The sequence below is a fragment of the Lepisma saccharinum genome, chromosome 9 (assembly GCF_977018435.1).
Source record: "Lepisma saccharinum chromosome 9, izLepSacc3.1, whole genome shotgun sequence".
Classification (NCBI taxonomy): domain Eukaryota; kingdom Metazoa; phylum Arthropoda; class Insecta; order Zygentoma; family Lepismatidae; genus Lepisma; species Lepisma saccharinum.
Genome location: NC_139237.1, coordinates 40,140,040 through 40,166,121, shown reverse-complemented (window position 1 = coordinate 40,166,121; position 26,082 = coordinate 40,140,040). Strand labels below are relative to the sequence as shown.

Genomic DNA, 26,082 nt, shown 5'->3' with positions numbered 1-26,082 from the left:
CTTCATTAATCTAAGAAGTCTTGTAAAATATAAAAATACAAAGAGAATGCCAAATGAATTCAAATTGAAACACATAGTGCAACACTGGAAGAGAGAAGAGCGTGATTCACTCCAGCTCTCTGGTGATCCTACGAACTGCGCATGTCCGTTTTGACGAGACGGGCTTCCTCCAGTCTCAGACTGCATGTATTTTCGCCATATGTACGCGTCGAGCTTCTGCTAGCCGTCCTAAGCTTTTAGCATGGTAGGGGTTGCCTTGCGGAGGTTCAGTGGAGACTTTGCACGAAACGGAACTAGAGGGGAGCTGAGTGGCTCTGGCCCGCGGTTTCTTCTTCTCACTAAGAGAATTTGCCACTCTACGCTTATGAACATCTCAGTTATTGTTTATTTTGTATATTACTGGGGGTTCACTGCACATTTGCGCTATACAGCCAACCGCGCCTGGCGCAACAACAAAGATATGTGTGATGCTCTATACGGCTCATCCCTTAAATGTCCTATTGATAACCGGTAACACTTTTAAAAATCCCACGCCACGCCACTGGATAAATTGATTAGAAAGGATGAATCTTAACAGTAAAAGTTGTAACTTTTCCCCTGCTACTATATTCTAGAAGATATTTGTTGTCAAATATCTCAATATTTGCATAAGGAACCAGCCTTTTCCATGCAGTGTTTTTCGACGATGATGTCATGCATCCACGGACAACTGCGCATACGATCTGCGCCACCTAACGAACACCCCCTGGGTGAAGCAATGGTGGTAGCGCGTAGTGCGATAAGGGAGGGCAAAACAAAATAAAACATACGAATCAGGTTTTTTTTACTACAGTCTTGAACCTGTACCATATGCTCCTATGCCTGTACGTACGCTAATCCGTGAAGGTAAGTGAAATTTACGAAATAAAGTGAGTTGAGTATTTTGGGTTTAAGTTCACTTTATTCACAGAAAGGCTAATCGGGTCTGGGCATATAGTTAAACTTGGGATTCGAACCACTAGGTGCATCTACCGGGTACTAAACTTCGGACCACTTGATTACAAGGCGACTCTGCAACTTGACCAGCATCTACCGGGTAACGTTGGTGATCTTAGCACCGATCAAATCTTGGACCCCTTTCATTAAAAGGCGACATGACTACGTTACCAGCATCTACCAGGTACCAAACCTTGAACCCCTTGATTACAAAGTGACGCGACGGGTAAGACTCTAGTTTACGTCCTTTTCCTAAGGAATACGTGTCATATATCGTTGGAAACGTTATTTTATAAGGAATTCAACGAAGTAAATCCCAAGGCGAGGAGAAATTTCCTGGAGGAGAAAATCGAGAAAAACTGATGTGGTCCGGATATACGTGATTGAACGTACTGAGGACAGGTAAAAATTTACTATCCTTCGGACACCTCTAATTTTTTCGTTTCGTCAATTTTTGACATTCACACTTACGTATCTGCTTCGCGGAACATTCCTGAAGGTGTAGAACATCTAGAAATTGCAAAATAAGCTAAAATAAGGAGTTAGTTTTCGGAATGGAAACTGTCGATTTTCGCATTTTTTTTTTTGTTTCACAACCTAATATATATATATATATTCCTGATACTACCACGACACCAAATTTTAACTATGTTTGCCTAACCTAACCGAACTAACCTAACCACGTGCCAATGGTTCGTGGGGCTAGCGCCAATGGTTCGTGGGGCTAGCGCCAATGGTTCGTGGGGCTAGCGTCAATGGTTTGTGGGGCTAGCGTCAATGGTTCGTGGGGCTAGCGTCAATGGTTCGCAATTATTTCCAATTTCTAGATCCTGATACTAACACGACACCAAATTTTAACTATGTTTGCCTAACCTAACCACGTGCCAATGGTTCGTGGGGCTAGCGACACACCATCCTTCTAACTCTCGTTGCAAATGCAGACAGTTTGAAACACTGGATACCCAATGAACAAAACACAATCACGACGCATCATGTTGCAGTCACGATGCGTGATGGTGTACGAAGGTGTACGCGCCAAACGCTATTCTCCGTCGGTGAATGAATTTTCAACGAACAACATGAATTTCAGCTATGAAACATTCCCACATCACACAAAACACCTTCCCGATGTTCGACAATGCTACAGGAACTTATTACGGTAAGTAGTTTCTTCTGTAAAAATAAATAAATGTGTCCGAAAGATAGTAAACTAGTACCAGAAAAACTTACTTACCCTACGGATGCCGGAGCGCCGGCGGAGAAAATCGAGAAAAACCGATGTTGTCCGGATATGCGTGATTGAACGTACTGAGGACATTTTTCGATGATGAAGCACATATTTAGGGGTGAAATGAGTGCTAATTTAACCAACCTAACAGACCTAACCTAACCTCGTTCTCGTGAATGGTTAGTGACAGAAAGTGTAAAAACAAAAACTTACTTACCCTACGGATGCCGGAGCGCCGGCGGAGAAAATCGAGAAAAACTGATGTTGTCCGGATATGCATGATTGAACGTACTGAGGACATTTTTCGATGATGAAGCACATATTTAGGGGTGTAGCACATATTTAGGGGTGAAATGAGTGCTAATGAAACCAACCTAACAGACCAATCCTAACCTTGTAGGCATACCTCGTTCTCGTGAATGGTTAGTGACAGAAAGTGTAAAAAGAAAAACTTACTTACCCTACTGATGCCGGAGCGCCGGCTGTCTGCTAGCACGGTTTTGTAAATGGGCAAGAAAGATGTAAACGGGCAAGAAGGACGTAAACTAGAGTCTAGCCATGCGACATTGCCACTGTGCCATCGGGAGGTCCAGCCTGAAATATAGGTTCGGTAACGGTTTCATACATCGGAGACACATTTCTTCAATTTTACACAAGAATCTACTTACGGAAATGAGTTTCTCCAAGGTTTACAACGTTCATCGAGGTATTTTCTTTCATTGTGGAATATATTTAACCGGGAAATCATGTATTTTTCAAGAGAAACATCTGACCGACACACAATTGCCATTGCTTTCATTTGTTTGCCCTGCATACTTTTGATGACGTCAGCCCCTGTAAGTGTTTCAATGCCCGTTTTTTTTTCTACTATGCTTGCGTTACCCAACCTAACCTAACCTTATCGGAAATGGTTTGTGGGGCTATCCGTGTATGGTTCGAGGGGCTATCCATCAGCTACCCATGCATAATGTATAATTTCCACCGGTGACGAACACGATAGTAGGTATTTTTCGGTGAAGAAGGTTGAAACACTGCATAACCAGAACGTGAGTCAAGATGTGCCTGCCATACTGTGTGTTCCGGAAGCGAAGAAAGGAATAAAAAAAAGCACTTGGAATGTGAAAAATTGCATTTGTTTTCGTGTAAAAAGCATAATGGCACCTCGAACTATGTTCCGGAATACACAATTGGTAAGTACGAACCATATGAAACACAAAATATGCGATTTTAATGTGTGTCCGATCTATGAAACTGTTACCTTTAAATGCTAATGGAACTAAACCTGACTTGCTTAACCTAACTACGAAAGCATTTATTGAACAACATCTTCAAACATTTTGGCAGCAAAGAAGTACACTTCGCTAAACTGTGCATATGTGTTAACAGATGTGAATCAAAATTGAACCATGTAAAAAATGCATTCGTAAAATGATGAAATCACAATAAAACAAAGAAAACTTGGGCCTACAATTCTAAAGTTTACTAAATACCGAGAACAGCTCTCTTTATTATATTAGGGGATGTTATTTCTATTTTCTGAGTAATTTTAAACTGAATTCATAAAGTACTAAATTGTCACGACCGCGGAGATTGTAAGCATTAAGGCCAGACCCTGTGGTCGAGTGGTTAGCACATCGTGCTGCAACGCCAAGGGTCCCGGGTTCGAATCCCACTTGGGCTTTGTTGTTTGTGAATACCCATTCCTCAATTTCATCATTCATCCCCATCTTTGCAAATTAACCAAGAGGCACAAAACGCGAAGTAAAATAAACTAAATCAATAATCAATCAATGTAAGCAGTAGGCCTACCTGCATATTTATTCTGACAATGTTTCTTTAAGCATTCTTTATGTGTGGGTCTGACCTAATTTTAAAATTAGTAATGTAAAAATTTGAAACAAGTACCTACATGATTGGATTGTCTATAGCCATAATTTCTGTACCTTTATATAATGTATTATTCATTCTTTCTGATAAAGATTAAAAAGCTTCTAACTGTGTACAAGTAGTGAAAAATAAATGTATAAGTATACACAGTGTTACAATTATATTAACCCTGTACAGCTGCATGCTGTCGGATAGGTATTGTTGTCGAATATTTAACGAGGTAACTGTTTCGAATGTTTATTGATTTTCTCAAAGTTTCATGGGAGAAGGACGAAGTATCGTAGAATTGTGGAAATGCTTGTTACAGCAAATTTCAACCATGATGAAAGTGATACCATTGTTTAAAGCTTCAAAAAGTTCACTTTATCGACATAAAAGATGTAAAAACTACCTTATGCAAGCTTCTGCGCTTCCCATCAACAAGGCATTTTTCGTTCACAGAACCACAGATTAATAATAATGATTGTGAAATTAAATTTGAAGCTTCTTGAAAGTTATTGACACTGTTTATACTTGCGTAACTAACACATCAGTAAACAAATGGTTGGTGGCAAGTGAAGTATTGTATAGGAGTACATGGAAGCATGGTGCAAAATCACGGAGGAATTCTCCCCACCAACAATATTGCCCTGAAATTTCTCCCCACCAAATTCTTCCAGGGGTGAGAGTTTTTGTTTTAACAACAAACATAAACAATTATTTTGGAATTCGAATACACTTGACTGGAATAATATTGAAAACGTACAAAATAAAAAAACTGACATCAAAGCCTCATCTCTTAGGACATCTCTTAATTCCCAGAACACAAAAATTAGACCGACTTGTTATTTCTTCTCCACTCCTCATCACCTTTCGTTAGCAACCATGAAGTACATAGTGAATATTAATAAAACACATAATAGTATTTATATGTGAATTTTATACAGGAAACTATTATCTTCTTAATGTCTTAATTTTTACCCCTCCTCCCTTACGCAAATCATTGTTCACAGCGTCAGTAGTACATTAAAATCTTCAATTTGTAATTACATTTTGAATGAAAGACAGTCGATATAATATATTGTATATTTTATAATATAATTTGATTATTTAATAACTAACATATTTAATGACATTATATATATATATATATTGTGTGTTTGTGTGTCTGTCTTTCTTCTGCTCCTTCCCCTCCACCAATCTGCAGTGATTTCGCACCCTGCATAGAAGTAAAACCCATTCTTAAACAAACATGCATGACCTCTATAGTTGAGTGGTTAGCACAGCATACTATGATGCTAGGGGTCTCCGGTTCTAATCCCAGCATGATTGTTTTTCGTGAGTATCATTTCATCATAATGATCACTCATCCTCATATTTGTGATTAGCCAAAAGTGGTACAGAAATGAAGTAAAATAAACCCAATCAATCAATCAAACAAACAAAGATGCAGTAAGTAATTGCTAGAACTCTGAAGTATGTTTTAACAGACATAAATAGTAATCGAACCATGTAAAAAATGCATGTGTAGCATGATGATATTGCAATTGAACAAAAAGAACTTGGGCCTCTAATATTTTTTTACAAGTTTTATTGGGGTATTAGGTGTGTGCTAAAATACTAAAGGCAACCGCTGAGATAAGTTTGAAGCTAGGAGAAACCTATTAGCACAGTTAAATCCTTTACTGAGGGTCTAAGAGTTATTTACCATAGAAATTATGTAGCTGCACAGCATCCGCTCTTTCCAGCGAGCAACTGTTCTTGGTTTATATTTGACACAGACACTAAATACTGTCAGTCTTTAAAGGTTTCATATTTAGAACTAGATATTACGTGATAAAGTGTTGAAAACATTTAGGGTTATAGTTTTAATGCTAAGAGCCCAGCAAAGCTATCAGTGAAGGGCAGTGGCGTACGCAAGGGGGGGGTTACGGGGTTTAAACCCCCCCCTTGAGCTTGTGAAATATTATGAAAAATGCTGTGGAAAAAAATTCAAATGGCCAATTTACCACAGAAAAGATCTGGGACAATACTATTACTATTACTACATCTACTACTACTACTACTACTACTACTACTACTACCACTAATAATAATAATAATAATAATTTGAATTATTATTTCCATGTAGCATGGAGAAAAGCACAGCATTCCAAGCACACGCGTCTTTCATAGTGATGCGTTGCACAAGTTCTTGAAAGTGAAATATGAGGGTAACTATGATTTAAAAGAGAAATAAAATGCAATAATGTTCAATACTCTGGCGTACGCAGTTTTTTTTGGGGGGAGGGGCCGGAATAGTAAATGTGGATAACACATGGCTTCGTTTTGGAGGGCAGGATGCATAATAAAATGTTTCGTATTTTTGGAGCTTTTCATTCTATTAAAATTGTATTGAAAGACAAAAATGGTAATCGGGACTCACTTTAAAAGAGGTTTCGTATTTACACATTTTGATTTTTTAAAGTTCCTAACGGATTTTTATTTAAAAATTCTGATTTTCTCAAAATTTTGGTAGGGGCTGTAGCATCATCGGTAGAGGCATGCATATTTCGTTTTTGACAAAAATAAAACGAAATTTGAATTAACACATTGCAATGTTAATTTTTAAGGTTTCTGAAAGGTGTGAGGTGCATTTTCCTACCCTGTTTTGTCACGAAATGATGCGAAATGAACTGCAAAATGCGAAATAGACTCTTAAACACTAAATTTACCGTTTATATACCTACGCAACACTTTCTGAAGTCTGAAGTATCCTGTGTGTTATGCAATTCACGGAAAATTGATTAATTTTGCTGTAAATATTTAAAAAGCAAAAATGGACTCCTCTATACAGGAATAAACTTAATATTCTGGTAATGATTTAATGTGCTATTAGAAGGGATATGTTTATTTTGTGTAATAGTGCAGTTTTTAAATCGGGATTATATTCACATTTTTAAAACCAAAATGTAATTTTATATACCGCTTTTTCACCGCTATAACAGCGAAATTTCATTTTATTTACAGCTTTTGAACCCGAAATTGACTCTGTTTTTATACTGAAATTTTGCTTTTTTATTTACCAAAAGTATGTGCCTCTAACCATCGGCCATGCCTCTACGTACGCCAGTGTTCAACGAACATGTCTTTTTTTTGTGTGAACAATGAGAATTAACTACAGAAAGTTCTTGGTTCGTTGTTAGAGGCTAATGTATAGACAAAGGCTAGGCGGACAAGAATACAGTCACCAGTCTGTCTTCCCATTGTATTATTTACCGCAGCATGTTTGAATGTCTCTCTTTAAAATGTCTCATCTTGTTGACTAGACAATTATTCAAACGACAATAAGCTTAACTATTGAAAAATGTTTTGTTGGTAAGAACAGTGAGACAATCCAGATGTGAATTATCGGGGACATTTATGCGGGGAAGAAGCCGGAAAAATTCCAACCAATTTCGGGAATCGAATCCGGATCTCCCGCGTAATTGTCAGATGCTCTACCGACCAGACTACCGCAGCTTCTTGGATGAGTTCCATACTTTAATTATTTCAATTTATTTTAATATATTTTCTTGTTTTATGGATTTTCTTCACCCTTAAAATGTCTCACCTCGTTGACCAGACAAAAAACAAAAACAAAAAAATGCTCCCAGGATTTGATAAAAATTGAATGATTAGAAAGTAATTTCTTTCTATTGTTTTCATAAATGGTATATTTATGTAGATCTCTACTACATAATAGTAGTAGTGGTATTAGTAGTATTATTAGTAGTAATTCAGCTAATTAATTAACTATAACAATTATTAATTAATTATGATTATTATTATTGAATTAAAGTATAATAAATTAAAGGTAATGTGAATTTGGAGAAAGTTTTAGAAATAACCCCCCCCTTGACGAAATCCTGCGTACGCTACTGGTGAAGGGTCCTTTGTCAGGCACAACTGGTGCTAACATGTTACAAAAATTGGTTACTAAGAGCCTAAACCTGACCTCCTAACCTAACAACGTAGGCATTATTATATTTTATTTGTAATTGTGAAAATAATGCATGTAAGTTTGTGAGGCAGGTTGATTTTGATGCTATCAGCATGTTTTAGCAATCAATTTTCGCAAGTCTTAGCATCTGAATGTGCCTACTGGCAAGCCCAACACTGTAAGCATTTACGAATATTAAGGGCCTTAAACCTGAACTGCCTAACCTAGGAATGAAAGCATTTAGCGGCCATAGACAATAGTAAACAAATGGAATACGTATATGCCATGTGGAAGCGAAAAATTGATTAATCAGAAAACGTACAGTAAGTAATCACTAAGCTCATGATGTGTGTATTAACAGACATAAATAGAAGTCAGGCCTGATAGCATAGTGGTAATGTCAACTTGTAATCAAGGGTCCCAGGTTCGATACCAAGGGGAGTTACATTGCACAGTGGTTCAGATCCCTCTTTAAATTGTAGGTTCATTCCCCGACTAGCCTTTCTGTGCATGAAGTGGGCTTAAATCAACACTTTAAATAAATAGAAATCAAACCTAAAATGACAAGATTTTGGAACAACAAAATGGGACTCTTTTCATGTCTTCTTAAAGAGAAGAAATGGGACAATACAGACCATGACAAAATGTACACATTTTAATATGAAAACTTTTTGGTTATTAATACTTATAAAGTAAGTCTTCAAGCTTTCCTTGCGACTAATAATAAAATTATTATCTCGGGCTATCTGCCAGGTAAGTTGTGGAAAGGATTCCAAGCTTTCAAGTGCTATCATCAATCTCACCTTGAGGGTAGAAGTGCAATATTGAGTGTGAACCTGGTGTATATGTGTTCGGAGATTGAGGTTCCCAATGAAGATGGTGTACCAATTGGAAGCCAGGTCGGGTTGAACCCCATGTTGTGATTAACATTCTTTTTTTCCCCATGATTGGCTATTGCTTCTTTGATATTCTGTCCCAGTAGTTTGAAGATTTGGCTATAATTTCTGTTTTGCTGAAATCCATTCTATGGCCCTCCTTGATTGAATTTTTGCTAGTCCCGACTTTTCCAGATGGAAATTCTTAATGTGACTTTGGTGTTATCTGCAGCGCTGTTCTATTGTCCTGCCCATCTGCCGAATGCATGCTGTACCTCATTTGCAGGTAATACGGTAACTCTAGGTGTTTTAAGTCCTAAATTGTTCTTGAGGTTGCTTGGCAGGCTTCTGATCTTCGAGGATGGTTGTGAATCTTTTTAACATTGTGCTTCCTGAGATTTAGGCTTATAATTCCGGAGAGGTTTCTAATGTATGATAGGATGGATATGTTCTGGTCTGCTTCGTCCCTGGTGTGCCCAAATTCCCTGATGTGTTCGGATTTCCCAATGTGTGTGAATTTTCTGCTGTGCTGGTCATCTTGGACAGTACTTGTTTTAATGTTCTGAGTACCCGTTCTGTCTAAAAACCTTGCGAAGATGATGTATTTCTTCTGGTAGATGCTCCACTTCGCTGATGAAGATGGCCTGGTGGAATAAGGTGGAGAGAACTGTAGTTCGGTTAGACTGGTGATAGAAATTATTCACATTTTGATATAGATCGGTGTGAGTTGGTTGCCAGTATACACTGTGTCCCAAGGATCCATCTGACCTGTGTTTGATGAGAATATCCAGGAACGGAAGCCTGTTATTCTTCTCTGTCTCCATGGTGAACTTGATATTTAGGTGCTGTTTGTTTAAGCAACCTAGGAATAACTGAAGAGTTTCTTTACCGTGCAGCCAGACTATGATGTATCTGTATAAGGTGGCAGGTTTCAATGGAGTTGTGTTCAGCTCTTCATGTGAAAAAATAGGCTATTGCAGGCAAACTCTTGTTGGTTTGTGCATAGTACTGTACCTTTATCTGAAGTAGGTCAATGTCAGTGTATGTTTGAATAAACTGATAATTTCTGCTGTGAAGTGTAATTCCAGTGAATCTTTAAGTGGCACTTCGGTGAATAGTGACAGTATGTCTAAGCTGAATAAAATGCCATCTGGTGATGTTCTGATGTGCTGCAGCGTCTTGATGAATTTTGTGGAGTTTTTCACGTGGTCTTCACATTTTTCTATCAATGGTTGAAGCTGGGCCATCCGGAATTTGGCGAGTCTGTATTTTTGGGCATCCAATGGTGCTGACAATCTGTCTTAATGGCACTGCGGTCTTGTGTATTTTGGGGAGTCCATACTGTAATGGTGGGATTGTTCAATTTGTCTAGAATTTGTTTCGGTAATTATGTTTTCTTCAGTAGTGCTCTGGTCTTTCTTTCAACTGCTACTGTGGGATCTCAGGGGAGTTTTCGGTATGTGGAGTCTACTAGAAGTTTGAAATTTTCTTGTTGTAGTCTGCGGTCTGGAGAATCACTGAAGCAATCCCTACGTCTGCTGGTGGGTATTTCACTCCTGATTTTTTGCTTATAAAAATCAAACTATTGGTCATAATGTAATGAAATTTGCTACTGACATACCTTGGTGTATGAGAAGGATGGTGACTTCATTGGAGATGGCTCCACTGTCTCTCTAGTCCTTGCATGGGCATGCACGTGTATCTGGGTGATTCTGCCATTAAATGCAAATCATACAGACATGTGCTTTCAGTCTTAGTTCTTCGCCCTGCTGTTGTGATGCACCAGGTAGTGGTTTGTGTTTGTTTGGGTTTGGTTGAAAGTTTGTGCTTACAATCAGTAGTTCGTGATTACATTACATTATGATTTGGTACTCAGTGGAACAGAGTGTGCTTATCGTTGAATGGAAGACTTTGCAGGCAGTTTCCGGACCCCAAAAGGTAAAATAAATTGTCACTGGAACGGCTTTGTGGACTCTTGTTTCGCAATACGTGTGAACGATAAACAAATACTGAGTACATACTCATGCTGTACTGTAAACACGAACTTTCAACTGAACCCGAACATGTTTTCTGTCAAATATGAAAGTGTTTCATGCCAAATAATTATAAATACAAAATACTCTTGTCATTTGATGGCACAAGCAATAAACATTGCATTGTTTCTTTTCTGAGTACCACTACTTGCTTTTGCCTTTTTACCAATAGGTTGTTAAGGATGATTGTTACCACTGCTTAGGTGTCTTACATGCATTGGTAAATGGAGAACCTCCAGGATATTCAAAGTATGTGTGAAGAGTCTCAATAACTACATCGTGGCAATGGACATGCAACAGTATGAGGTAAGCAGAGTCAATATGTGATGTAGGATGTACGAAGTTTATCATAACTTAGGCTCTAGCATGTGAGACAATGTTACGCCAATAAGACTTTCGCAATGGAAGTTTTTAAATTGTGGACCCAAGACAGATTAATACAGACAGTTTGTGTCTGATTAGTTTTTGAAAAGATTCAAGCTCTAGTGGGAGCGACATTCTTCCCATAAATTACAGCTATTTTAGCAGATGTACTATAAAACCTTCTACTAGGTAAATCAAGAAGTAAAGGCAATTTTCACATAACATCTTTATTTCCACACGAGAAGAAGAACTACACATGTCACTTTTCCACATATGCCCCCTGCATGGCAATGCACTTTTGGTATCGTGCAATCAGCTTCTGTATCCCGTCCGCAAAGAAGGTTTTTGTTTGCTCTCGAAGCCATGTCTGCACCACCTGTTGGACCTCGTCATCTGACCTGAACCGATGACCACGAACAAACTTTTTGGTACACTAATTCACTATCATATGCTGATCCGAAACTTATGTCGAAGAGTTCCTCCACTTGTGCTATTGTGATTTTTCGATCTTCCCTGATAATGGTATCCACCCGTTGGAAGTTTTCTTCTGGGCGTCCACTTCGACTTTCGTCCGTAAACTTCTGCGTCCCGCTTTAAAGCGGTCCACCCACTCATACACCTTTCGTTGAGTCATGGTGCTTGCTCCATATTGCGCTAACAGCCGAAGGTGGATGTCGGCCGGTTTGACTCCCTCTGACCACAGAAAGTGGAATACAGCGTGCTGTTCCTTGATGGTGCATTTGTGGAGTGGTGCGTCCATATGTGTGACCCTTTTGCTCCGCTACACTGGACTAAATGGGGCAGTGATGGATACTCCTCCTTCCACGTCACTCCAAGTATACACGTGGTGATGTTAGACACACCCAGTCTTTGTTTATTCCTGCGAGAACTAAAAATTGCCTTTAGCTTTTGATTTACCCTAATATATGTATAAAAATGGATGTATGTGTGTGTTTGTTCCGGCATAACTCTCGAACGCCTGGAGCGATTTCAATCAAACTTGGTACACGTATCACTTGCAATCTCGAAAGAAAAACTGTGGGGGTAAGACAACCCAGCACCCCTAGGGGTGGGGGTAGGAGGGGGAACATGTAAATATAATCGAAAACGACCGATATGAGTGTGTTTTTGGGGTTGCTAAGGTGCATAGTGACACTCCCAATACCGTTCAGCTCAAAGTTCATCACCTATCGGCATGGAGGGTGAGAAGGGGTGAAAAATAAAATGTCAAAAATGACCTAGATTAGTGTCGAATCCATAGTTTTCGGAGTCGCTAAGCTAATTGGTGGCATTCACGATGACCAAACTTGGTACACATATGACTTACAATCTGGAAAGAAATACCGTGGGGGTAAGACACCCCTGGCACCCCTAAGGGTGGGGACGGGAAGGGGGTGACATGAAAAATAATCCAAAAGGACCGATATTAGTGTGGAATCCATAGTTGTCGGGGTCACTAAGATGAATAGTGACTATCCCAATGTCGTTCAACTCCAAGACACCCCTGGCACCTCTAGGTTTGCGGGTGGGAAGGGGGTGACATGTAAAATGACTGATATTATTGTGGAATCCATAGTTTTCGGGGCCGCTGAGATGAATAGTGACACTCCCAATGCTCTTCAACTCCCAAGTTCATTTTACACTATAGTTAGAATTCATTATATTCCTGTCTAATAGAAGATCGGGATAAGTAAATACCTGGACAATGCCGGGCAATCAGCTAGTAATACAATAAAGTGGTTATGTTTTCTAATGATGTTTTTCCCAGGTTTCCTAAACTTTTTCAAACTTACACTATCAGTACACACACACAGCCTTAGATGACTAGTCTCTGTACAATAGTTAAATATGTTTCAGTTTGAGCTTTTTCCCTTGATTCTTTCTATCTCACGAACACACAACTCTAATCAAAATGCCATTTGTTTCAAAATTATCTCATGATATTAATCAGGGTGGCTACTCACCGGGAATTTCTTGAATTCCAAGAATTATTATGAATTATTTGCTCTGGGAATTATTCATAATTTTTTTTCTGTAGATGTGAAAAATTTCAACTTTTATTAATCTAAATCCCATTGAATTTATACATATTTATAAATGCCCTGAAGGAATTTTTTCACAATTTAGTTTTTATTTATCCAAGAAGGAAAGTATGGCTGCTGGAAAATAACACAGAAGTCTCTCGATTATTTTACTTTGTTAGTGTCCTTTGCAGAAAAATCTATCTGACAGATGGAAGATAAAATATCTAGAAGTTCATTAGGTAAATTTGAGATTGAATTTCTTACACAATTAACACTTTTTCATAGATTTGTATATCCTGTAAAATTTGTGACTTGTGCTTGTAGATATATTTTGAGTCTGAGTATATGTGAAATGACACCTTAAATGAAATATTTTAAACGTTTAATTGAATTAAATTAGAATTTTTGGATACATTGGAATGCATGTTGTTAAAATTAGTGGTGATCTAAACTCTCATTTTGATGTAACAGAAGATAAACAATGTGTGATTGGTTTTGTAAATCTGCTTAGGCAGTTTAACTTTAACTATATGAATAATAAACCCACTAGGGGTTCACATTAGGGATGGCCAGATCCGGATCCTTTCGGATCCGAAATCCGGATCCGGTTGGTTCCGGATCCTTAGGATCCGGATCCTAAAATTTTTCGGATCCGGAATTTTCAGATCCGGATCCAAAACTTTCGGATCCGGATCCAAAACTTTCGGATCCGGTACTTTTGGATCCAGATCCGGAATTTTCGGATCCGGATCCGTTTTGCCATCCCACATGCGCTTCTTTGGAAAGTAAGAATGTGCTTATAACATATTGTTACCTGCTAATATACATATATATATAATATACATACACACATATATATATAGTGTGTGTGCGCGCGCGTGCGCGATTTGTAATTAATTAATACACTTACTAGGGAGGTCTAAGTCTCCCCCTCCGATTTCCATGAAACTTGGCAGATGTATAGATGCCCCCCCTCAAATGTCAAGATGAGGAGAAATTGAAGTGGGGATCTGACCTCGAAACCACGTAAATATGGCATAGGAAGAAACAGGGGGCATACGGCCTCTCTATACACCTGTCAAATTTCATGGAAATCGGAGGGGGACACAGGGGTCAGATGATCCCCACGTCAATTTGTCCTTATCTTGACATTTGAGGCGGGTTTTGCCCCCTAAAACAGTCTTTTAGCCGAAACAAAAAAACACGTATTTCTTCCTTTGGGCCCCTCTATACACCTGCCACGTTTCATGGAAATCGGAGGGGGACACAGGGGTCAGATCCTTACTTCAATTTGTCCTCATCTTGACATTTGAGGGGATTTTGCCCCCTGAAACAGTTTTTAGCTCAAACAAAAAAACACGTAATTCTTCCTTCGGGCCCCTCTATACACCTGCCACGTTTCATGGAAATCGGAGGGGAACACAGGGGTCAGATCCCCACTTCAATTTGTCCTCATCTTAACATTTGAGAGGAGGTTGCCCCCTAGAACAAATTTTTTGCCGAAACAAAAAAACACGTATTTCTTCATTTGGGCCCGTTTATACACACACCTGCCAAGTTTCATGGAAATCTGAGGGGGACACAGGGGTCAGATCCCCACTTCAATTTGTCCTCATCTTGACAATTCAGTGGGTTTCGCCCTGTAAAACCGCTTTTTTAGCTGAAACAAAAAAAACCACTTATTTCTTCCTTTGGGCCCCACTATACACCTGCCAAGTTTCATTGAAATCGAAGGGGACACATAAATCAAATGCCCACTTAAATTTGTCCTCATATTGACATTTGAGGGGGGTTGCCCCCTAAAACCGTTTTTTAGCCGAAACAAAAAAAACACGTATTTCTTCATTTGGGCCCGTTTATACACACACCTACGAAGTATCATGGAAATCGGAGGGGGACACAGGGGTCCGATCCTCACTTCAATTTGTCCTCATCTTGACATTTGAGGGGGTTTTGCCCCCTAAAACCGTTTTTTAGCTGAAACAAAAAAACACGTATTTCTTCCATTGGGCCCCACTATACACCTGCCAAGTTTTATGGAAATGGGAGGGACACAGGGGTCAGATCCTCAATTCAATTTGTCCTCATCTTGACATTTGAGGGGGTTTTGTCCCCTAAAACAGTTTTTTAGCTGAAACAAAAAAACACGTATTTCTTCATTTGGGCCCGTTTATACACACACCTACCAAGTATCATGGAAATCGGAGGGGGACACAGGGGTCCGATCCTCACTTCAATTTGTCCTCATCTTGACATTTGAGGGGGTTTTGCCCCTAAAACCGTTTTTTAGCTGAAACAAAAAAAACACGTATTTCTTCCATTGGGCCCCACTATACACCTGCCAAGTTTTATGGAAATGGGAGGGACACAGGGGTCAGATCCTCAATTCAATTTGTCCTCATCTTGACATTTGAGGGGGTTTTGGCCCCCTAAAACAGTTTTTTAGCTGAAACAAAAAAACACCTATTTCTTCCATTGGGCCCCACTATACACCTGCCAAGTTTTATGGAAATGGGAGGGACACAGGGGTCAGATCCTCAATTCAATTTGTCCTCATCTTGACATTTGAGGGGGTTTTGGCCCCCTAAAACAGTTTTTTAGCTGAAACAAAAAAACAACGTATTTCTTCATTTGGGCCCGTTTATACACACACCTACGAAGTATCATGGAAATCGGAGGGGGACACAGGGGTCCGATCCTCACTTCAATTTGTCCTCATCTTGACATTTGAGGGGGTTTTGCCCCATAAAAACCGTTTTTTAGCTGAAACAAAAAAACACGTATTTCTTCCATTGGGCCCCACTATACACCTGCCAAGTTTTATGGAAATGGGAGGGACACAGGAGTCAGATCCTCAATTCAATTTGTCCTCATCTTGACATTTAAGGGGGGTTGCCCCCTAGAACAGTTTTTTAGCCGAAACAAGAAAAACACGTATTTCTTCCTTTGGGCCCGTTATACACCTGCCAAGTTTCATGGAAATCGGAGGGGGACACTTAGATAACCTCCCTTGTTAGTCTTACACTTTGTAATTATTTAACACTGCATATATTATAATGTTTTATTTTAATTTGTAAAACTGTAACTGTAGAACAATTGTATAATTTTTGTATAACATTTCTATCTTTTTATATGTGTTAAAGGTTTCATCCTGGAATGGAATGTCTCACATTTATGTGTGTTTTCATTTCCAATACATTCGAATGAATACATATTCGTTTCAATGGCATTTACAAAATCACTTCGGACATTTGTGCACGAGTGTGTTAGCCGATGCGTAGCAAAGTATTTTAGGAACAACACTTGAAAAAAATTCTTGTAGGACTCTTTCTTAAGAAGTAACATTTTTCAATATGGCGTAGGTGTGGTAATATTATAATGGGATTGAGATACGAAACTCTCGGATCCGAATCCGGATTTTCGGATCCGGATCCAGATCCGAAACTTTCAGACCCGGATCTGGATCTGGAATTTTCGGATCCGGATCCAGATCCGTAACTTTTTCGGATCCGGATCCGTTTGGCCATCCCTAGTTCACATGCCTGAATAATATATTTACAAACATAAAAACAACTCGTATAACATGTAATGTAACTGTATTTGTATATTCAGACCATGACTAGAGCTGAGCCGATACCACCATTTGCCGATACCGATACTTGCATAATTCCAGTATAAAATAACAAAGGCTAGTTACCGAGTCATACTAACTTGTCACTAGGCACGTATCTAGAAATATATTTGGAGAGCCAGTCCGAGCCAAGTGTCTCAGAAATATAATAATAAAAGTGTTTCTATTTAATACGTTAATATAATTATAGGTTTATTTGTAATAATATGTAAGTTTATTAATTAGTACTTAATTTCTCCGATGAGTATGGAGTTTTGTTGTATGTAACCACAGACTAAGAAATGGAGGAGAGACAACGTTAATACCTATTTTGTTCTTTGTTTCTTGACTAAAAAATATTGTTATTACATAAATAGTCAAAAGATGTATAAAATCAGAGATAAAACAACAGATATTCATCATGTAGCTTACGTTTAGTTAAGACCACTATAATTTGTGTAATAACAACTGTCATGGCAAGGACATTAATGTCAAATGAAGTATGAATTAAAGAATTGAATACATGTTGAATAACATAAACAATGACGGTACGTCCATTTGATGAAAAGTAAAGTTCCTGATAAATGTTTTATGTATATTATTGTAAGTTGTGGTGTACATAAATCTTTAGAGGGGCCTCCCTGATGGTGTAGTTTTAATGCCGTCGCCTTCTAATCAATAGATCCCGGGTTCGATACTCAGTGGAGGCACAAAGTGGTTCAGGACCCACTTTAAAATGTAAGTCCAGTTCCGATAAGCCTATCTGTGCATAAAGTGGACTTGAAACAAAAACTCAATCTTAGTGCGGTCATTCAAAGCCGTCTGTTCCCAATCTAATCTCGGCTGAATTAAATAACCCTCATTGGCCGATACTGGCAGTCACACAAAAGACTGACACAAAAGGGAAGAGGACAAGAGGAAACTGCTGAATCAACTTCCCGCTTGAACATAGATAAAACGAAGCTAATTTCACAGCAACTTTCATCCCTCTTTTCGAAGAAATCGATAATCACCTGTCCTGTCATTAGCGCGGCAGGTGGTGTAAAAACATCCACCTATCTTACCACCATGAGCTTCAAGCAAGAAAGTGGCAATGAATGGTTTATTTCCCGCACCTTTAACTAAGCAGTTACATGCCTTCTTAGTCACTTTTCGGTTCAGCTTTCACTTACCCATGCCTTTGATCTTGCCATCTACCTCCCAGGAGGGTGGAGTTTTATCCAGTGTTTCTAGGAAAATCAATCTACCTGAGGGCGAGAAAGGAATACAAATGGGCTATAAATGAATCAAAGAAACTGTATAATCTAGCTAATATTGAGACATCCAGGAATAAGTGTAAGACAGCCTGGAAATTAATTAATTCCAAATTAATTACCAAATACAGTAAAAAAAAATATAGAAATCTTCCCTAATGATTGTTGTGCGATGCAAACACATGCATTAACAAGATAAACTGAATTTTATTAAGAAACTCATAAACAATGTAACACTTTACATTATAACGAAACTGCGTTCTACATTCCATCTTGTTTGCACAGACTATCCATAGCAACAGTAGTTTGCTTAATCTTCCTCTAGGAGGCAGCACTACATTCCTCCCAGAGTTACAAAAAAAAATAACGAAGGTAATTGTATCTGTCAGGGGTTACCTTAACCCTGGTCGATCTCCTAGGCACATGAGAAGTCTATGTGGATCTTGCTCACAGACTAGCATCAGCATATTGGGTCTGGTTGTTTTGGAGTAGTTTTGGAGTCCGAATTCCTACCACCTTCTGGTCCAGTGGGCTATCACCCCAGGCTTCTGAACTGTTTTGTTGTCGGTGTGTTCTATGAATGTATGTACCACTCGTTGAGTCCCATCGGCAAAGCAAATTTTTTAAAGGTGAGTTCCAACCAACCTTTATACAATATCTCCCTCCTTGAAGTTAAGTGACAAATGCTTTGGTGATTAAACCCATATTGTTTCTCTAGGTGAAAATATCCGGTAAGCCTTGTTGTGGTTGCTCCTACGTTTCAATAAAGGTGGAGCGTCTGTCTTCTCGTCATCTCTGCTAGGATCTTCACTTCACAACTCCACCATTCCCTTGGACTGAAGTTAAGTACTGAGGCTGTAGGAAGACTACGTTCCTCTCCCGACCGGAATTCCTCAAAAAACAGCAGGTACTCTGCTAACTTGGCATCAAACTGAAAAGAAGTCAGATGTGGATGTTTGTGCAACACCAACATGCCAGTAAGGGCCTCCCCGATGGCGCAGTGTTAGCGTCGTTGCCTTGTAATCAAGGGGTCCTGGGTTCGATACCCGGTGAAAACACAAGTGGTTCGTATCCCACTTTAAACTGTAGGTCCAGTCCCGTTTAGCCTTTCTGTGCATAAAGTGGACTTAAAACAACAAATCAATCAATCAACCAACATGCCAGTCTTCACCGTGTGTATGTAACGCTCTGCAAGTCTGTTGCTAGGACTATGGTACGACGGTATTGTGATGTGTTCAATCCCGAACTGCTGGCAAAAGAAATGGAACATGTGGCTGCTGAATTCTGGACCCTTGACGGAAACTATTTTTTGTGGAATTCCAAGAATCGAGCACGACTGAAGAATCCAGCATATGGTCTTTGGTGTAACTAAGGACGAAACTGGCCAGACATCTACCCAGCGACTGTAAGCATCCACAAGTAACAGGAACTTCCTCCCAGCCAAGAAGAAAAGGTCCATGTGGATTCTTTGTCCTACGGATCTAGCTTCCGGCCACCTATTAGCTGGGCCTGCCTTGAACTTCGTACTTGAGGATTGACAAGTTTCCTCATCAACTGCTCTTTCATTGTTAAATGGTAATCTGTTAAGTGTATCCGATGTAGGTGCAGCATCTTCACTTAACGGCACTTGCATGGTGTTCGACATTGGCTTTGATACATTACCACCAGTGCAAGAAATAAAGAGTGCTAAAGTTGCTCAGCCTCTGTAGGTTTTACTCCCATGGAACATGCCAGCTCTGAGCGTAACAGTGGAATTCTCCAGTCTGGAGTAACAATATCTAACCAGATATGACCTATGAGTGGAAATTTAGATGTTCCGTGCACAAAATAACAGGAAGTGAGTAAGCCGATCCAGAGTGGGTAAGTTCAAGTTCAGCCTGTCCTTCAACTGAAAGAGTATCTTTCCCTATACCATATATTTTTATAGTGGAGTGTTTAATATTGGTCATTGGAAACCAATTCCTGAATGAGTCTGCTTGGAACAGAGTTACGGCAGACCCTGTGTTGATCTCTCATTGAACTTGCCGTTAATAAGTAAATCCTTTAACATTGGATTCTTAGATAAAGGGTAATTGGATGTAGGTGACCCGATTATGTGTTGATGTGTGTCACACTGTATGAGACGACACTAGGTAACCATGTTGTTTGCTTGTCACCTGGACTTTGAGATGTTGACGTTGCAAATTTTTGTGTTCAGTAGTTTGTCCTACATTATTATTATTATTGGGTTTCTGTTTAAACTTCTCTTTCTTCCTACATCATTTCTGCCAGTGACCACGTTTCTTACAGAGTGAAGAAACTGAAACTTGGCTGGACAGTTGTCTGTAGAATTATGACTGTACATACAGTTAGGACAGCTGTAGGCAGTATATTTCATTCCGTGATTCATTGGAGCAGACAAACTATGAGTATGTTGTTTTGTATGTTTGTCCCCTTGCACTGTTCTTCTTGGAAATTGTGTCGAGGTGCGTGAAACTGTTGACTCTGGCTTCATATTTTCTGATTGTATTAACAATCTGGTTTCTTTCTCTAACATTTTGATTTGTAATGTCAGTTCTTTACATCGCTGAAAGTTCACTGATTGTACTGGAAGCAACTTTTTTCTAGTAATGTCAGATCGAATACCTAATACTATCTGTTCAACCAAAGCTTTGTCCAGATAATTGCCATAGTTACATTTATGACTTGTTGCTTCAGCCTAATGAAATAATCAGAAACTTCCTCTTGCACACAACATCAAAACTTAAATCTTTCAACAAACTTATTAGTTACAGGTTTGTAGTGTGACAAAAGACTATCCTTTACACGAGAATACGAAAGATTCTATACAAGATCTGGTGTGACAACATTCTTCAGGACTTTGAAAGCCCTTGCAATTATGAAAGTGATAAGTATAGGAACTATTTAATCATCAGTGAACTTTTGAACAATGCCCAACTGTTTGAAACAAAACAAATAATCCTGAATATCTTCAAAATTTTCATCGAAAGCAGTAAATGCCATATTTGTAAACATATTTATGATTGTAGAACGAAACTTGGAGCCTAATAACTATGGATAGTGAGTTTGCGCTTTTAATTATGTTTAATCTCCATCGGATCATAATATATTCATGAACGTAACAAAGTCCTTGTACGTTGACTTGCTTCCACATTAAAATAAATCTTGATCAATGTATTTACAGGAAATTTTAATACTGCAGAAAAAAGCTGTGAGAATAATTACAAACTCTCACAAATTAGTACATTGTAAGCCACTGTACATAAATAGACATTTATGACTGTAATAAATCTATATATTTAGACTGTGCTGTTTTATATAAAGATAATTTTACCACAACTAGAAAGTAGACAAGATATTCATTCCTACACTACTAGAAACAGCTGGCGTATTATAGACTCGCGAAATCCTTGAACAGTTATGACTTATGAAGCTCTAGGAGTAAGACTATTCAATAAGCTATTTCTTGATGTGACAAATATGTCTGTGAATATATTTAACAAAAACTGTATGACTGGTTAGTTGCTACACCATTGTACTCAATTCACGATTTTTTTAAAAATTAAAAATATTGTATTTTAGTGCAACTAAAATAAAACATAAAGGTGTTATAACTGTCATTTTACAATGTATTTCACATGTATTTTGTTCCTGAGAAAATACTATTATTATTAATATAGTATTTGTGTGTGTGGTATGTGTGTGTGTGAATGGTTAGAGTAGTAAATGTAAGGTTGAGATGGAAAAAAAAATCTGTTTATACCCTTGAATTTTAGGAAAGTATGACTTGAAAACCGGGAATTATACTTGAATTTTATCAAGGTATCTAGAGTGGCCACCCTCAGTGGCGTGCCCAGGCTGTGTCATTTTCAGCTACCAATGAGCAGTGTACAGCGTAAAGGTGCACGTTACGTTGAAAATTCTAGCACTTTAGATTGAAACTCGCCTATTTCCAAGAACTTCCCCCCTCTTTCCATTTTCGGACTTTTGAATCACCATGTAATTATAACTGCAAATTTAAGCATTAGATTCATGTATGATAATTCAAACAATATTGTATTTCATTTCTCTTAGACTTTTACTTTTGAATATTAGGGATTTGTCTATTAAAATTTGTTATCATGCAATACCTAACCTACTCTACCGTACCCTAACCTACACTAAATCTAACATTACTCTGGATCCCATTGGCGTCCCATTTTCAATTTTGTACAATTACGAGTGATAGTGTATGTATGACATAATTTTTTGAAAAAAAAAATAGAAAATGTCTACCAAAATTTTCTTTGCAGCACCTCCAATTGTTTTTTTTAACCCTGACATAGGCATGCAATATCTCAAGTGAAAGAGCTCTTCAAGACCTTTCCAACACTGTCCTAACCACTTCTATAGGTGTCCTAATTGCCGAAATATTGCAATTTAAAGTTAACAAGATGTTGGTAAATATGTTCAAAATTGCATAGTTTGCAACACTGTAATTTCAGAAAATCAAAAGATATGGATATGCAACATCACATATTTTCCCTCAACTCAGGTGACCTTTCCAGTATGCCAAATTTCAAATAAATCAATAAATGTTAGGTTGAGGACTTTGTTGATTTGAACTGCCATCGAGAACCTAAAGTTTGAGTGCTTACCCCAACCCCATATTTTCCCAATGTCGCACCTTCCAATTTTCACATCTTTGGCCCACTTAAAGATGGACTAAGTGGATGGAGGTTCCAGAATGACGACGAAGTCCAATCAGCAGTGCATGAGTGGTTATGCACACGTCAGTGCTCTTATCAAGTGCTGGCATAGGTGCATTGAACTAGGGGAACTATGTTGAAACATAGTACTGTAGTTATTTTGATGCTTCTAATAAATATTTGTTACAACATATTTCCGGTTATATATTGAATGAGCCTTTTATTTAAAATGCTTGGTAATGTAATAACAGTGGTGTTAGGAAAAATAGTTAAATGATTTTGAACTTACACGTTAAAGAAATGGTCAAGTGTTTTTTTGCAGTGTCAGGAAATTTTAAACATTTTCTTGCTGGAAAATTTTGGAAATGGTAACTTCCTTGTATTCTGAATGTAGACATTTAAAGGAAATTTCCATTCTGATCTCATTGCGACCAAATACAAGGTGGCGCAAAAGTCATCACCTGATAATCTTAGCCTATAGCTTGGGTTTTAAATTAAACAAAGTAGGTTTTTGTGTTAAACTTTTATTGATACTTGTAAGTTTATGTCCTCAATTTTTAAAGATAACATCCAATAAATGACTACCATTCGAATTGATGCAAATTTCGGCTCTTTTTATTGCATTGGTGGTGTTGGAAAGAATCTGTGGGGAAATGTTTTCAATTTCATGCTTAATATTGTCCTTTAGTTGCTGTAACGTGTCTGGCTTATTCACATAAACCAATGACTTCAAATATCCCCAAAAGAAAAAATCTGGAGCGGTCAAATCAGGGGACCTGCCCGGAAAAGTGTTACGCAAAAGAGCTAATGTTTCGCGGGCTGTATGTGGGGTATACTTATTTTTTCGCACACAATAACTTTCGTGAGTTTCTTCTATTTAACTGACAAAACACTACTGATATATAACCAACAAGATGTCAAAATAAAGGTCAGTTCAAATAGGATGATGACTTTTGCACCACCTGTTATAAATATTGTCCCTGGATTTTCAATGCATGCTAAATAATTAAGGTAGATATGATGGTATGGTGCTAGTAAACTGAAGTAAAATATTTTTACTCTAATTATATAGACTAGTATATGCAGCTGTATAGAGAATCAAAATAAAATAATAAAATATTTACAAGTACCATGAATATTGTATGATAATGATTTAATTGTAAATTAATTTGCATGTAACATTTTAAGTTGATGAGAAAAACTCACAAGGTTGAATGTTTTCTAAAACACTTCAAAACTTACGTTAGGAAATAACAAGAACTGACAACACTACTTTGCTGACAGCTTTTTCTTCTATTTATGTTATTTACATCATTTTTGTACCTCTTTGTTTAATTGTGTTGATGAATTAATGAAATATGGGAGTATCATTCACAATTATGCACCCATGCCTTACACAGGGTTCAAACCTGAGACCCTTGGCTTTGCCTAACCACTCTACCATTGAGGATGTCCTCATTGATAGGCCTCAGTCCATTTAAGTAGTAAAGTAATATCTACATATGAAACACTATAGTTCTGCATGTACATAAAGTTATTTTAGAAGTTGAAAAGCATTCCAAAACTATGCATTTGAGGGTTAAATTTGGGTTCAAAGTCTTCATTATTTGTGTAATGTTTTTGCAGGCTTCAGATGCCTCACCCTTGTCAACACAGGTAGAGAAAAGGAGACAGCAGGAAGAGCTGGAGTGTGTTGAAAACTCTTTGCCCCCAGACCTGAAGGTAGTACCTGACCTTGAGAATAATATAGGTAAAACATTACATGTTCTTCCTCACGAAGAGACGGTTGGAAACAGTGGGCAACCAAAACCATTGACAGTCATTAAATCCGAACCAGTGGGAGAAAATATGAAAGTCTATGAGATGTACACTGCTGATGACAGTTCCTCCCAGCAGTTCCTGTGGGCTGGTATTGAAAGTGTATTCATAAAGGAGGAAAGTTTGATTGGTACACAGTTTGGTGCCAGTGGATTTGAAAACCACAGTGATGAAAATGTTGGAGTAGAACATGAACAAGTAAAGAAGAGTGAGCCGAGAAGTGAAGATGAAGGTCTATCTACAGAAGGAGAAAGGTAATCGTAAAATTTCTCCCCCTGTTGGAATGAAACTTTGCATGACAATATTTCAACTATGTTAATTTACTTGATATAGATGATAGCATAAACTACAATTTAGTGCATGTCTTACAGCAAAATTCTTCTTTTCGTGGCCAAAAACATTAAACACAATCTGTCTGACAATGTACAATTACAAGCTATGTCTTTGTAGATATATAGACAAAAAATTTCATTCTTTCTACTAATACAGTGAATTTTCAGTTATATGTTTAATGAGGGACAGAAGTGAAAAAATGTATTATTGAAAGACAGTTAAAATGGTACTTCACAATAGCGCCGCCATCTGCTAGCAGCACTTAGGCCGTGTCCGAAAAGTGCAGGACTGTACTTGAAGCAAGCATCCTATGAGTATGGTCTTGCAGTGCAGTCTTGAAGTCGTGGACTGTAAGCCCGACCCTGTGGCCGAGCGGTTAGCACATCGCGCTGCAACGCCAAGGGTCCCGGGTTCGAATCCTGGTCGGGCTTGGTTGTTTGTGAATGTCCATTCATCAATTTCATCCTTTCATCACTCATCCTCATCTTCGCAAATTAGCCAAGAGGCACAAAACGCGAAGTAAAATAAACTAAATCAATCAATCAATCAATCAATCGTGGACTGTAAGTGAAATGCACTTTGACTCCATGCCAAATACGATCAGTAGATAAAATTGGGGACTCATTTTTTCCCCCAAGTTTTAAACACTTGTTTCTCACCATAGAAATCAGATAGCATTTTCAAATGTTCTCATACATTCAGTTCCACACATTAAAAGAACTTCAACCAACAACTTGCTGGCCTAAACATGTGTTGCTGGCTTTCTACCTCCTTGATTTCAATCAAATGAACAATGAGTGCGGAAATCATATGAACCAAGTCTGAAACAATCTCTATTCTGAGCTATGGTCTCGATAGCTTGTGTACTTGTCACTTTTGAACCACACTAGGTGACGTCACTTCCGTGAAGACCATACTTCAAGCCTGTACTTCATATCTTTTGGACACAGCCTGAATTTGAGTTGCAAATCTCCTCCATTGCATAGTAAACTGCACATAATATCCAAAGTAAAATATTAATGAAACTAGAATTAAAAAAATTTGCAAGATGTGGG

General features: G+C 38.2%; 1 protein-coding gene across 1 annotated transcript in view; it reads left to right on the top strand.

Moving 5' to 3' along the window:
* Nucleotides 1-771: 771 nt before the first annotated feature.
* Nucleotides 772-26,082, top strand: part of LOC145992637 (uncharacterized) — a 41,225-nt gene continuing 15,914 nt past the window's right edge. The window contains exons 1-3 of the mRNA XM_083129008.1: nt 772-885; nt 11,111-11,244; nt 24,503-24,948. Coding sequence (XP_082985134.1) covers nt 11,224-11,244; nt 24,503-24,948 — 467 coding nt within the window. The 5' untranslated portion in view covers nt 772-885; nt 11,111-11,223. The remainder of the gene's footprint in view (nt 886-11,110; nt 11,245-24,502; nt 24,949-26,082) is intronic.